Below are 12,736 nucleotides of genomic sequence, written 5' to 3' on the forward strand. Positions count from 1 at the left end.
GATTGTTAGTAATCTAACAATCCCATTACTAGCAGTATACCCTACCAGTTCGACCTCCACGTTATACCTATTGGAAACCACCATAATTATTCTTCATCACGATAGGCCAACGAACATGCTTTTATTGCCACTTATTATCCATCATTGATGTCTCGCCAGCGTTTATTAATAGCATTAGTGAGGTTGTCATTCCATTATCATTCATTAAAAAAAAAAAATAGCCCCAGCAAAGTTTTTTAAAGGTATCTTAGTAAGTATGCAAACTAAAACAGAATTTAGTTCTAATATTGCAGTTAACATTATGGCGACAGAGTGGTCGTGAATTGTCCATTTCCTTCGTCCTTCGAGCATCAAAGCTCTTTAAAAGGTCTTCTACTGTTATCTTTTGTAAATGTGTAATTAATAATTAAAAAAATAAAATACAATAATGTTTTATTGAAGTTTATTCCAGGAAAAAATTAACAATTTCGTGAATAAGGTTTTTCTTTGTCACACAATAAAATAACATATTAAATGGATCATAAAATCCGTCACTTTCAATTGAAAATAATCTATTACTTTTGATTTAATGTATTATTCAATCTATTATTTTATATATAATTCAATATAACATTATAAAAGCTACAATGAATTTAGTTCAGCCACCGAATGTCTTAAAAATATTTTTACTTTTATAACCTGTTCCTTTTTTTTATTATTGGCATATTTAGTAAACAATATCGGCATTGTTTTATCGTAATTAATGATAAAAATAATGATATTCAATGATGCATAAACGATCAATACAAAAACATTTTTATTTAGTTATCAAAATGCCAAACATGCTGAGAAGAATGTTTAATATAAAAAAGTATAAAAAGAAACATATAATATTTTAATTAATTCTTTGATCACATTAAAATTTAAAGCTTAATTATGGTTTTAAAAACCATTAACATTTTTAATCACTGACTGATTTTTTTTTAATTATACTCAAGTAATTTTCTTACAAATTTAACTACACGTAGTAAATATAAGTGGCAAACTTTACAACTGTCACTAAATACATAACTATTAATTCGTTAATTACAACTAGACAATTTAAAAAAAAATCTGCTCATAAGTTTCCCCATAGTTATTTGACAAGATCAATATTATTTAAAAAAAAAAAGTACCTTCACCTAAATTTTAAAATAATTTCACTGATAGTAAGTACATTACATGAAATTAACTAAATTGCCGATGACGACTAGGATCCCTATAACTGACGATTGTTTAACCAAATAGGAGACCGTAAGATAATCTCCTATTATAACTCGTGCGACCGTGTCGCCCTCTCGTTTTAAGAATTTTTAGACCGCCATTATTATATACGAAGACCTCTGACGTGGCTTACTAAATGACAGTTTTACGTGCCATCTGAAGCACGAAACGTGTGAAGGTTATTTTTGTATGAACCAAACAGGAGTTAGGAAAATTCAGAATTTCAAGTTGGAATTAGATTCTGAGATTTCCGGACTACACTCGAGCATTGTCCAATTTATTTGTCATCGCTTGCGTATTTACGTGATTATAAAACTTAACGAAAAATTAATACATGAAATGTGTTAAAATCAAATATCTGAATTGAACTAAACCTCGTTCTATTAAGTATACTTATATATATAATGTTTCAACACCTTCCGTGATATTTTTAAAATAAAAAAAAATGTATAGGTAGATAGAGAGACAATTTGTAGTATTAGGTTGGTACATATTATAAGGTACGTATGTTGATTACAATCCTAACTGTATTACTAACTTAGACAAACCGTGATACATCTTTCTTCTTTAACGTAAAACAAAAAATAATAAAATAACAGTCTGATAACTTAAATTGTAGTTAACTTAAAAGTTTATAGTTTATATACTTTAATAAAAACGTATGATTAAGCAAAAGTTTAATGAAAAATGGATGCTCTATGAACTTGCATCGTTGTTACACTACCAAGGACCAGTAAACTTGACTAATAAAGTACCTCGTATAATCTCGAAGTATTTCCAATCATGTTACTGGTGATTATTCGTTCCTCTAACAATCTCGAGGTATTTCCAATCATATTCATATTACTGGCGATTTCTCATATCTCGAATAACCTAGAGGTATTCCCAATCACATTCCTAGTGATTATTGATACCTTTCAAAATTTCAAGATACTTCCCAATCCATATTAATGTGGATTATTTAAATAGCGTCTCTTACAATCTCGGGATATTTTCAGACACATTACTGGTAATTATTCATACCTCTTATAGTCTCGGACCATTTTCAGTCATATTACTGTTGATTATTTATATCTTTTACAATCTTTTTTTCTGTAATCTTATTATTGTTTACTAATATTCCTTATAGTCGCGGGCCATTTTCTGTCATATTACTGGTGATTTACAATCTCAAGGAATTTACAATTATCTGACTGGTGATTCGCATTTGATGGAAATTTAAATACAAACTAAATTTAAACATAATACAGACACAGATATCTTCAATCACATTCTATCACTTGACCTCAAACTAAACGTATATAAACGATACAGTTCTCACGAATGACATGTGCTTCCATTTTGCTAGAGCTTCCAGCTTATGAAAACACCTAATTATTTTTCTTTATAAATTCGCTTATTTGCATTTGTTTAGAATTTATATTCAGTATAGAAAAATTAACATTTTTTGACTACGAATAACAAGAAAGAACAAAAAAATAATACAAAAAAGCCAACCCCATTCCCATCTCCCCTACATATCACAGATTACTGGTCCTTTTTCTATACTACCTATTTCTTATTTTTTCTTAATTTTTAAAGTCGAGTACGCTACTAATATTGAGCATTATGGCAGTTAGGCAGCCATAACATGTGGAAGATCTTCCGGTGATGTAGTCACATTTGAACTAAAGTTGAACCATCCGCTAATCCAGTATAAGATCAGTCCCCAGAATACGCACCTAAAAATAACGTCTACCCACCACATCCTGAAAACAGAAAAACAAAAATTAAATAAATAAAATTTGGCAAAAAGACATAAATAATGAACGTTCATCATGATCGTTTATGATCACTTATGACATTATTGACACCACAGTCAATTTTCTAATATTTATGGTGCTGCTCACATCTAATAAGCAAATACCGATTTCCATGAGGTAGACTGTCAGCTTGTATACTATTCCATGTTACTAAAAAATACCAGAGAAATCTACAGTATTATCAAAATTATAACCTAGTTACATTAAAGCTGGAATGAGTAATCTATTAAAAAAGGTTTCAAGGCAGCAGTTTCATATGAAACCGCGAAATTAGTTGTATAACACAAGATAGTTCAATTGAAGATCGCGCGAAGCATAATTTTTTTTATGCAATTGAGAATAGCAAATGAATTAACAATCCACCTATTGAAAAGTGGTAACCGTCACCTACATACGTGTATAACGTTTATGAAAATTTCATAATACTGTGATGTATTTAGTGTCTCTTATACGTTGCAATTTCTGAGAACTACATTATTAACATGCGTTAGCCTTTGCACCCTATAATTTCACTGCTGTATTTTATCCTTAAAACCAAAGTAAAATTGGCTCACTGATCTATAATTGTAAAATATTCTGTCTTAGTAATCCCTTTATGAACTCCTGCGATACAAGTTTGCCTAGTACGGGGTCAAATATACTCGTATTGTATATTCCTTATGTTAAATAAATAAATAAAACATATTAATCCTGATGCCATTAAGACACTACCGACTAAACCGTCTTTCGAAAAATCGTTCATGCTTACTTTTTTACTTTATCTCAGCAGTAAGTGCTTTATATTATTCTCAATATCGTGTATAATATAATATATGTCATATATTAACGTAAGTATATTTGTTATTCATATATATTTATTCGTTTATATATGTAATTTTAGTATGTATGTACGAGTATATCAATAATTAGTAGTACCGCATTCGAGTATTCTGACACTTCCCTATGATTGACTGGGAGAGAATGCTTCTAGCATTAAGTCCCCCATGTACACATATTTGTACTAATGAATAAATAAATTAAGACGAGCACAGCGACTATACGGCAGAAACATGAGATAGGCGGAGGTACATCATACATGCATTACGAAAGCATATGTTTAAATATGGAACATTGATGAAATTAATTTCGTAGAACTGGTTTTGTCCATTTAATGTCGTAGTGTAAATTAGAACTTTTGAGTACATTACTATAAGATTACATAGATAGAGCAATGAGTGTCAAAACCATATTAACATTTCAACAGTCAGCTAAATTGACATTTGCCTGACTCAATTTAATACGTATTTGTTTTAATCAAGACAAAACGCGCCATTTATTCAGTGTTGCAGTAATAAGGTTGAAAACATCCCAATTCAAGTAGTTTTTTTTTTTTAATTTGAATTGGGAACTATTTTTTTTTTTGTCATATAAATATAGATCGATAGTAGAGAGATACACTTTATTGTTTCCTCTAAAATATTACAGTAGTAATCTTATTTATACAATATCGATATAGATACAAATAATTACAAGAAATGATCACACTGAAAAAACTATGGACGGTCTAATCTATAAATTAAAACGATGACCATTTTCAATCAAAGATTGCAACATTTTTATTTTTCAATTTAACTTAATAATATAATTTCTTCTACATACTGAGTAGTAATTATACATTATGGAAACCTTATTCATGCAACATGGATAATAACTTTCATCTGTTTTAAGTGAAATATTCGTTTAGAGACACTCTATCTATATAATATAAAATTGCTTTATATATATTAAACTCAATGGTACGTACACTCTCATATGTCTCCTGGCTGCGGGTAGAGTGTCGTCGTATTCCTTTAGTATATAAATGCGAGCAGCTCTGATGCAATCTTCGAAATATTTAGTAATGTCGAGACCTGGTGATCATAAACAAAATTGTGCTTTAAATTACATCATATAATTATAATTAAACAAAGAATTTTAATAAAATAAAAAAACTTAACTTTAATAAAATAAAATAAAAATGCTAAACATAGGCCTCCCTCATAAAGGGGGGTTTTGCCAATAGCTGTTAAGCTTGGGAGGTGGGTTGTCAACCGCAGTTAGCTTTTGGTGATATTTTAAGAGAGACGCTACTGCCCATCCCTTGATCATTAAGTTCCCTTAGTTGGCTCTTACGATACCCATGGGAAAGGAAGGAGTGGTCCATTCTATGCCAAGACCACACGGACAAATATTAGTATAATATAATACTGTATCAATAGTAGTTAACATATTTTGAAATCCAGACTTACCAACAGCGTCTACTTTATAGTCCCGCCTCTCCCTCGGGTTCAACTTGCGGCGTTCGTTTTGAGCAATATCAGATTTGAAGTCCCACTGGTTATTCGTGTAGTATTCGAATACTTCGAAACCTTTACTGATACGTTGTTGGACACGCCATAGACTGAAAATATAACAATCATAACCATCATCCTTTTATTCATACATCAATATATTTATTCCCTCTAATTAGGGAGTTTTTTATACAACTTAGAATGGCAAACAAGCTGATGGCCCACCTGATGGAAAGTAATAACCTTCGCCTATAGACATGAGCAGTACCATGGACATAACAGATTATACTGTTACGCCCATGATACCCCCCATGCGTTGCCATTCCTGAGGACTCAGGTGTTATTCCTCTGTACCCTGTAAATTCACTGCATATCCCACCCTTCAAATCGAAACACAGCCATGCAAACACAACTGCTTCACGGTAGAAACACGAATGGGACAGAGGTACCCAAGCAATCGACTTTTGTACAAAGTCGATTGTTGTATTCGCCAGTATTCGCCACGCTTGGTAGGCAAGTTGGCAAACGCAGTTGTAATATCGCCTCTTACGACATCCACGGGAAAGGAAGGGGTGGCATTCTATGCCGGTACCGGCACGGCAAGAAAAATTACAAAAATATGAAAATCATGTACCGATAATTATTAAGTGATTAAAAAATTTAGAAATAAGTGGAATTTAACCATTCTACGTCATGGCATAATGTGATTAGCCTATTTTAATAATCTTTCTATATCAATTAGTATTAGTAATTACTAAGTTTATTTTATACCAGTATGTATCTAACTGTAAATGTTTATCGTTAGATATGTTTTCGTTACTGCATATAGAAGACAGAATGTCGTGCCAGATATTGTTCATTATTTTATGCTATCTCTATTATTTTATTATATATAGCAGCGACAACTATCTGTTGATTGATTCGTATTACTACTTGTCTAGAGGAAGCCCATTTATCTTCAATTTAATTTGATGAAAGAGATAACTAATCTATACTCTTTCTTTCTGCGGTCACACCAAGTTAAAAAGTGACGTATTTATACTTTAAAGCTGATTCAAAATACTTACACAGGCTTGTATCCTAAACAGAAGAGTAAAGTATCAACGATCACAGCCGGAACCCAATGGAAGAAGAACGCACAGATGTTGTGAAGCAGACGGGAATGCTTCATGGACCCTCCCGGATACCTATAATTTAAAATATCTTGAAAACTATTCGATTATTGGCCTATAGATTGGTATTTTTTATGTCTTTTGGAGACATTTACGTTCTTACTACAGAAAATATATATATATATATATATATATATATATATATATATATAAAACACTGTTTATCTAAACTGTGTTTAAGTGATTAAATAATATTTAGTCAGTGTAATATGTATGTTTATTTGTAATTTTGTATGCCAAAATCTATAGATTATTACAATAAAATTTATTATTTTAAACCCATTTTATTTTAAACAGCTAAACTATCTATTATTAAAAAATAAACAGATGTTACATACGCTTAACAACGTAGTCGTCTAAACATATATTGAAAACCTGTTTATAAGTTTAAATAAAGTATGTTTTTAAGTTTAACTTTCATAATAAAAATAAATAAATAAAAAAGATGATAACATTACATTTATGTGATCATTTTCGTGATTTTAACTTTTTAATTTACCAATGCCTCTAGCGGATAATTTCGGAAACTCAAGTTTCTATAGTTATGACAATCACGAATCGTAGCGTTTTTGTATGAAATGTTGAGACACACACATACCCGAGGGTATGCTTAAACATGAAATTACTATTATGAAAAAGAGTATCGAGTAAAGAGAGTCTAATTGTCTCGAAGAGGGTTTAAGTGACGGTCAAAAAAAATCCCGAAGATATTGAAATTTACATTTTAAATACTCCAACAAAAAACAGTAATAATTAAAGATTGTGTTCCACAAAAAAACTGACTGAATTGTGACGAAACCAGATATTTTGATCTAAAAACTAAACTGCTAAACGCGATTGTGATAAAATGTTTATGGGATCAATCTATAAGTATATCTTTTCACATAAAAAAAAATCCAAAACAGTTTAGAACTAACAGGTTATAAGGTAACAAACGTAAAAAAAATACAACCGAATTGAGAACGTCGTTGTTGAAGTTGGTTGCAAAGAACACGGAGTGCAAAGTAAACGGTTAACACTCACTCAGGAATTATATATCTGTACCTTAGTTAGATACGATACAATTCAAAATTGATAATTTTTAAGGACAGTCAAACAAATTTTTTTTATTTTTATTAAAAACCAATTTCCACTCGCAACATTATCTGCGTGACCGGGATATGTTTCCTGACCAAGATAAAAAGTAGCCTATTTTTTTCCATCTCATATAGTACTAAATTTCGTTAAGCAATTAAGGCGCTATGAGGTAAAAATAAACTAAAAAGTGAAAGTATCACATTTATAATATTACCATACATTAAGTAACTGGCTCTTGGCCACGAGCGAAAATTAGTCTTCTGCCCTTTTATGGACAAAATAAATTGAGCTGCAGTCATTTTGTGTTACTATGGCACATACATAAAAAATATATATATATATATATTACTTCTTACAAGATATAAATTTTTCTTAGTGGCGAAAAATACTAAAAACGAAAATACATAAATTTTCTTTATTAGTAAATTTATGTATTTTCACGCCATATCCCACCCTTCAAACCGAAACACAGCCATGCAAATATAACTGCTTCACGATAGAAACACGAATGAGACAGAGGTACCCAAGCAAATAACTTTTGTACAAAGTCTCCCTCTGGTAAATAAATTATATATTTATCCATCTATGTAAAAATTATAGCGCCTTTATTAGATAGTAATTGAAAACGCTAATAATTGCTTTCTAATAATGTTTTTTTTTTAATATTATTCCCCTCTTTCCTATAGAATTATCAGTTTTTGTGAATATCGTAAAGTTTCTGAAATAATTGGGTTGTACCCAATTATTTCAGTTAATCATATTGCAGTTATCATGTGAATATAGTCACAATTTGACTTACGACTACCTTCATTGTAATACTGAAGAAAAACTGTTCGGTGAAAAAGGATCTAATAATTTTAAATTTTTTACAAACATTTAATTTACAACATTTAATTAGTAACGTTTCCTGGCATAATAAAATAGTCATTACTTAATAGTACACAAAGCCATACATTAATTAACTTGTTTAAATTAAATCTGTTCTCTCTCTCGCCGTACCGCTGCTGTTAAATTTCTTGCTTTGACATCCACGATACAAGATTTGCCTAGTGAGAGGCGATAGTTATATTGTATTATAGGTTAATATTATTTAATACAATGAAGTTATTTATTACTTATTCTTAAATTGAAATAAATATTACACAAACAAAAATAAATTATAAAGAAAAACATTTTTTTTAATGGATGATAATGGAATAGTAACCCCACCCGCGCTATCGGTATACACCGGCGGGACACCAGTAAAGGATGATAGGTGAGGATGAAGTAAGTCAGTTAGCCCATCGTGACGAATTCAACAAGAATTGTTCACGATGGTTTCCACGTGGAGGTCGACCTAATAAGGCATATTGCTAGCAATGGGGCTGTCAAACTCCATTGGGAAAGGGATTGTCAGTCAAACTCCACTAACAATCCCTTTCCCCCCAGAAAAACATATTTGACGTTTGGGTCTAATTCATTACTATTTTTGGTACCGTTTTTTTATCAAAAATCATTTAAAAGATATTTTCATATTTTCTTAGACAATTAGAAAGAGCAAATTTTGCCTATTTGAAATAGCTTAAAAAAGGGTACCGGTTACTTTGACTTAAATATAATTTTTTACTAGACACACAGATGTATGTAAATTATAGTGTAACGTCTACATAAATTGTGGCGGTATGTAATATTTCCAGTGGTATGTATTTATTAAATTTACAAAACTCACCACGCAACGCCATTCAAGGGCACTCTGTTCGTGATAATTTCTCGGCCGGCTTCTATCATTTCATTCCACGTGACCTTGACCTCAGCGGATGATGTAAAGTTTATTATATTTATTGTCTTGTCTCTGGAAAAAACGAAATGTAAATTCTTTAAGAGTGTCCATACTCAAGGTTAATGGAGTATGACATCAAATATTTCATTTAAAAAAAACAACTATTTTCAAAATAGTGCTTTGACAACGAAATAAAACAGTAACCATAAAATAACCAATAAGTCTTTAGTGATGTTTTAAAAGGGCTGCTGCTGCCCATCCCTCGACCATTATGTTACTTTTTTGGACCTGCTTTATATTTTGCTTTTGAAGTTTTCAAATACTTTTTTTGTAATCACAATCTTAATTTTCAATAATAGTTCAATAAGAAACTTCTCATATTTCATAATTAACATTTTAGTCAGAGCATCAATCAGAAATATAAAAAAAAAATAAAAAAAATAATAAGTGCTACATAAACACACTAATTGCTCGACCTTCTAACGCGTATGTAAGATACTCCAAGATCTCATTTACTGCATTACGAAAGTCGCCATTCGTTCAAATGTTTTAAAACTTTGGCAGAAAATTCCGAAGTGCAACACTGTAGACAGGATATAGGGATTATTAGTAATTCCAACAGAATGAAACTACATATGACTTCATGTCACCCTGCCATAAATCGTATTGCATTGTTATTCATAATAACTCGAAAAAAATATATATAATTTTTTAACTTACCCCTCAACTACGTAATGCCACACAGCAATCATGATACCATTGATAAAAACATCGACTGGTAGAAAATCAGCATAACTATTACTTTTACAGTACATAGTCCTGATTACACCTTTGCCTGCTCCTGCAATAGAAAAAAAAGTCATTTGAGATGCAAACTAATAGTGCAATAAAATTGTAAATAAAAAAATTTGTATTGCCATAAAAACTATTAAAAACAATGAGCCATAAAATTATTGGGTATTCAATTATTTTCATTTTTTTTAACTAATTTATGCCTGTCTTGATTTAATAACTATGTATTCCTCTTTAGTTGTTACAGGTGAAGAAACATCCGATGTGAAGAAAGAAAAGAAGCGATTAGGATAGCAGATTTTTTTATCCAACTTGGAATAGCAAACAAGCTGACGGCCCACCTGATGGAAAATAAAAACCGCCACCTATAGACATAAACATAACAGAGTACACTGTGTCACCTATGATACCCTTAACGCGTAATTATATCATATAGATTGTATCTCGATAAAGATGCATTTTTGGAGATATATTACTTAAGTTATTAAAGTTATTCTTTAAATTAAAATTCATGTTATTACAAATAGACTTGTTTACAAGTTATTTAAAATATTTTATAATTCTACTACTGGGTTTGTAACGTTGTTATTTATTGAGAAGAATTTGCAAGAAACTCAACAGTCAGTCTTTAAATGTCAGTTAACAATATTTACGTTTATTTAAATGTACCGTCTAAATAACATGGTCATTTCAAAGCCCGTATATGATCAAATGACACCATGCACGTTTGTCATTCGAGTAATCGTATTACGTAGTAATGCTAATATTAATTTTGATTGTTATTTACAATGTGCAACGTGATGAACAGGTGCTAATGGAGAAGCGTCACAAGGGTCCTCAATTAATCACGTAAGGCTCAAAAAGGGGAAGGCCCCCCTTCCCCTTCGGAAAAATCATGAAATATCACAAGCAACAACAAGGTGTAAAGACTACCTCATTTCTAATAATATATCTTTGTAATATATCACTAGATATCATGTGTATATATTTTTTGTTGAACGCGCGATTTCTAAACCGAAAAGTGGCGCGTGACCCTGACTCAATGTTGCAATCTTAATGTCTGTCTGGACATTTTTACCATAGTGACTTATTTTTCATAATTAAAATATATATAATACTATATACTTAGAGTATATAAATAGAGTGTCTTCATGGAAATGCTACGAGAAAAGCGGGTCAACTTTTTCATACAATTTTGCGTGATAAATAGATTAGAAATCTATTCATTCGAGTAACTTTTATATTATTTATTTCGTCTTATAAATTCTGTAGGTATCTATTTAATGCGTAGTCCATCATTTTATTTATTAAATAATACGTCAAGATACATTTTATGCATAAATGTATGGAATACCGATAAAAAACGATTCAGCTGATTTGACAATTAGCTGACAAAAAGTTGACTCGTTTTTGAGGCCTGATAATCTATCTATATAATCTAAGACTATATACTAGTATTTAAAGATAATATTGCTGTGTAGTCTCGAAACAGAATGGGCCACCCTAGCCTTTCCCATGTATGTAATAAGAGACGACTATAGGGACATAATGATCGAGGGATGGGCAGCAGCTTCTCTCTTAAAACAGCATCCAAGACTAATAGCGGTTGGCAATCCGTCTGTCAAAAACGGCGACTACACGTAAACCCTTCCTTATGAGGGAGGCTTATGTTGAACAGTGGACAATTAACGGCTAATATGATGATGAAAGATAATATTATGAAATTTTTTAAGATTACTCGATACCAAAAAATACACGTGATATTAAGTGGGGGTTAATTTCAAACATCACCATTCTCACCTGGGGTACAGGGGGTTAAAAAATTACTAAAAAATCACGTGTTTAATAGACGACTTCATAAGTGTCAAATTTTCGATTTGAATAAAGTTATTACCATTTCCATTCAAAGGACTGTTAATTGTTTCCAAAGGAACGTGGGTTGGAAACGACGTAAATATTTTAACCTCCCATATTAACAAAGCTGGTCTAGTTGTAAAGTTAAGGATAGGATAAAAATGTTTTGTTTCTGAATTTTTAATCCATGAAATTTCTGTGAGCGTAGACTGGCCCATGCCATGCTCTGATATATTCATAGTTCTAAGAAATTCGGCATCATCTGTATCCTTACATATTATAAATATAAAAGTACGTTTGTTTTTTTGTTGCCTTTTATCGCCTTAACGGTTTAACCAATCGTACTGAAGTTTGGTATACACGTATTATTTGGAATGAAAAAGAACATAGACTACTTCCAACATATTTCGGCTACGCAAATGAAGTCATTAATAAAGACTAGTACAATATAAAGCTTACCTATTAACAAACCGGTTGGTCCATTTATATTATCTGTCCATCCTGGGATTGGTTCTCTCCAGATAGGAATCACTGTAAAGATAATAATGTGGCATTACTGGTGATTACTGGACATCCTACTGCTAGGCAATAGTATAGTATATATAGCTCTCAATATACTCATTCAAATCGACCTCCACGCCGTCCCACTGGAAACCATAGTGATTAATTTCAGATAAACTTCTCCTGATGGACTAAACTCTGTTTACATCTTCACCTATCATCACTCAC

The 12,736-nt window shown here is 31.2% G+C and overlaps 1 protein-coding gene across 2 annotated transcripts in view; it reads right to left on the minus strand.

Moving 5' to 3' along the window:
• Positions 1–425: 425 nt before the first annotated feature.
• The window catches only part of LOC113514254 (fatty acyl-CoA reductase 1), a 36,548-nt gene continuing 24,237 nt past the window's right edge, over positions 426–12,736 (minus strand). For both annotated transcript variants that reach the window (XM_026898290.3, XM_052893093.1), the window contains exons 8-14: positions 12,467–12,538; positions 10,082–10,202; positions 9,311–9,433; positions 6,421–6,540; positions 5,312–5,463; positions 4,828–4,933; positions 426–2,990 (exon numbers count right to left, since the gene is read on the minus strand). In XM_026898290.3, the coding sequence (XP_026754091.1) occupies positions 2,858–2,990; positions 4,828–4,933; positions 5,312–5,463; positions 6,421–6,540; positions 9,311–9,433; positions 10,082–10,202; positions 12,467–12,538 (827 nt within the window). In that variant the 3' untranslated portion in view covers positions 426–2,857. The remainder of the gene's footprint in view (positions 2,991–4,827; positions 4,934–5,311; positions 5,464–6,420; positions 6,541–9,310; positions 9,434–10,081; positions 10,203–12,466; positions 12,539–12,736) is intronic.

The sequence above is a fragment of the Galleria mellonella genome, unplaced genomic scaffold, assembly GCF_026898425.1.
Source record: "Galleria mellonella isolate WM207_F2 unplaced genomic scaffold, CSIRO_AGI_GalMel_v1 utg172, whole genome shotgun sequence".
Taxonomy (NCBI): Eukaryota; Metazoa; Arthropoda; class Insecta; order Lepidoptera; family Pyralidae; genus Galleria; species Galleria mellonella.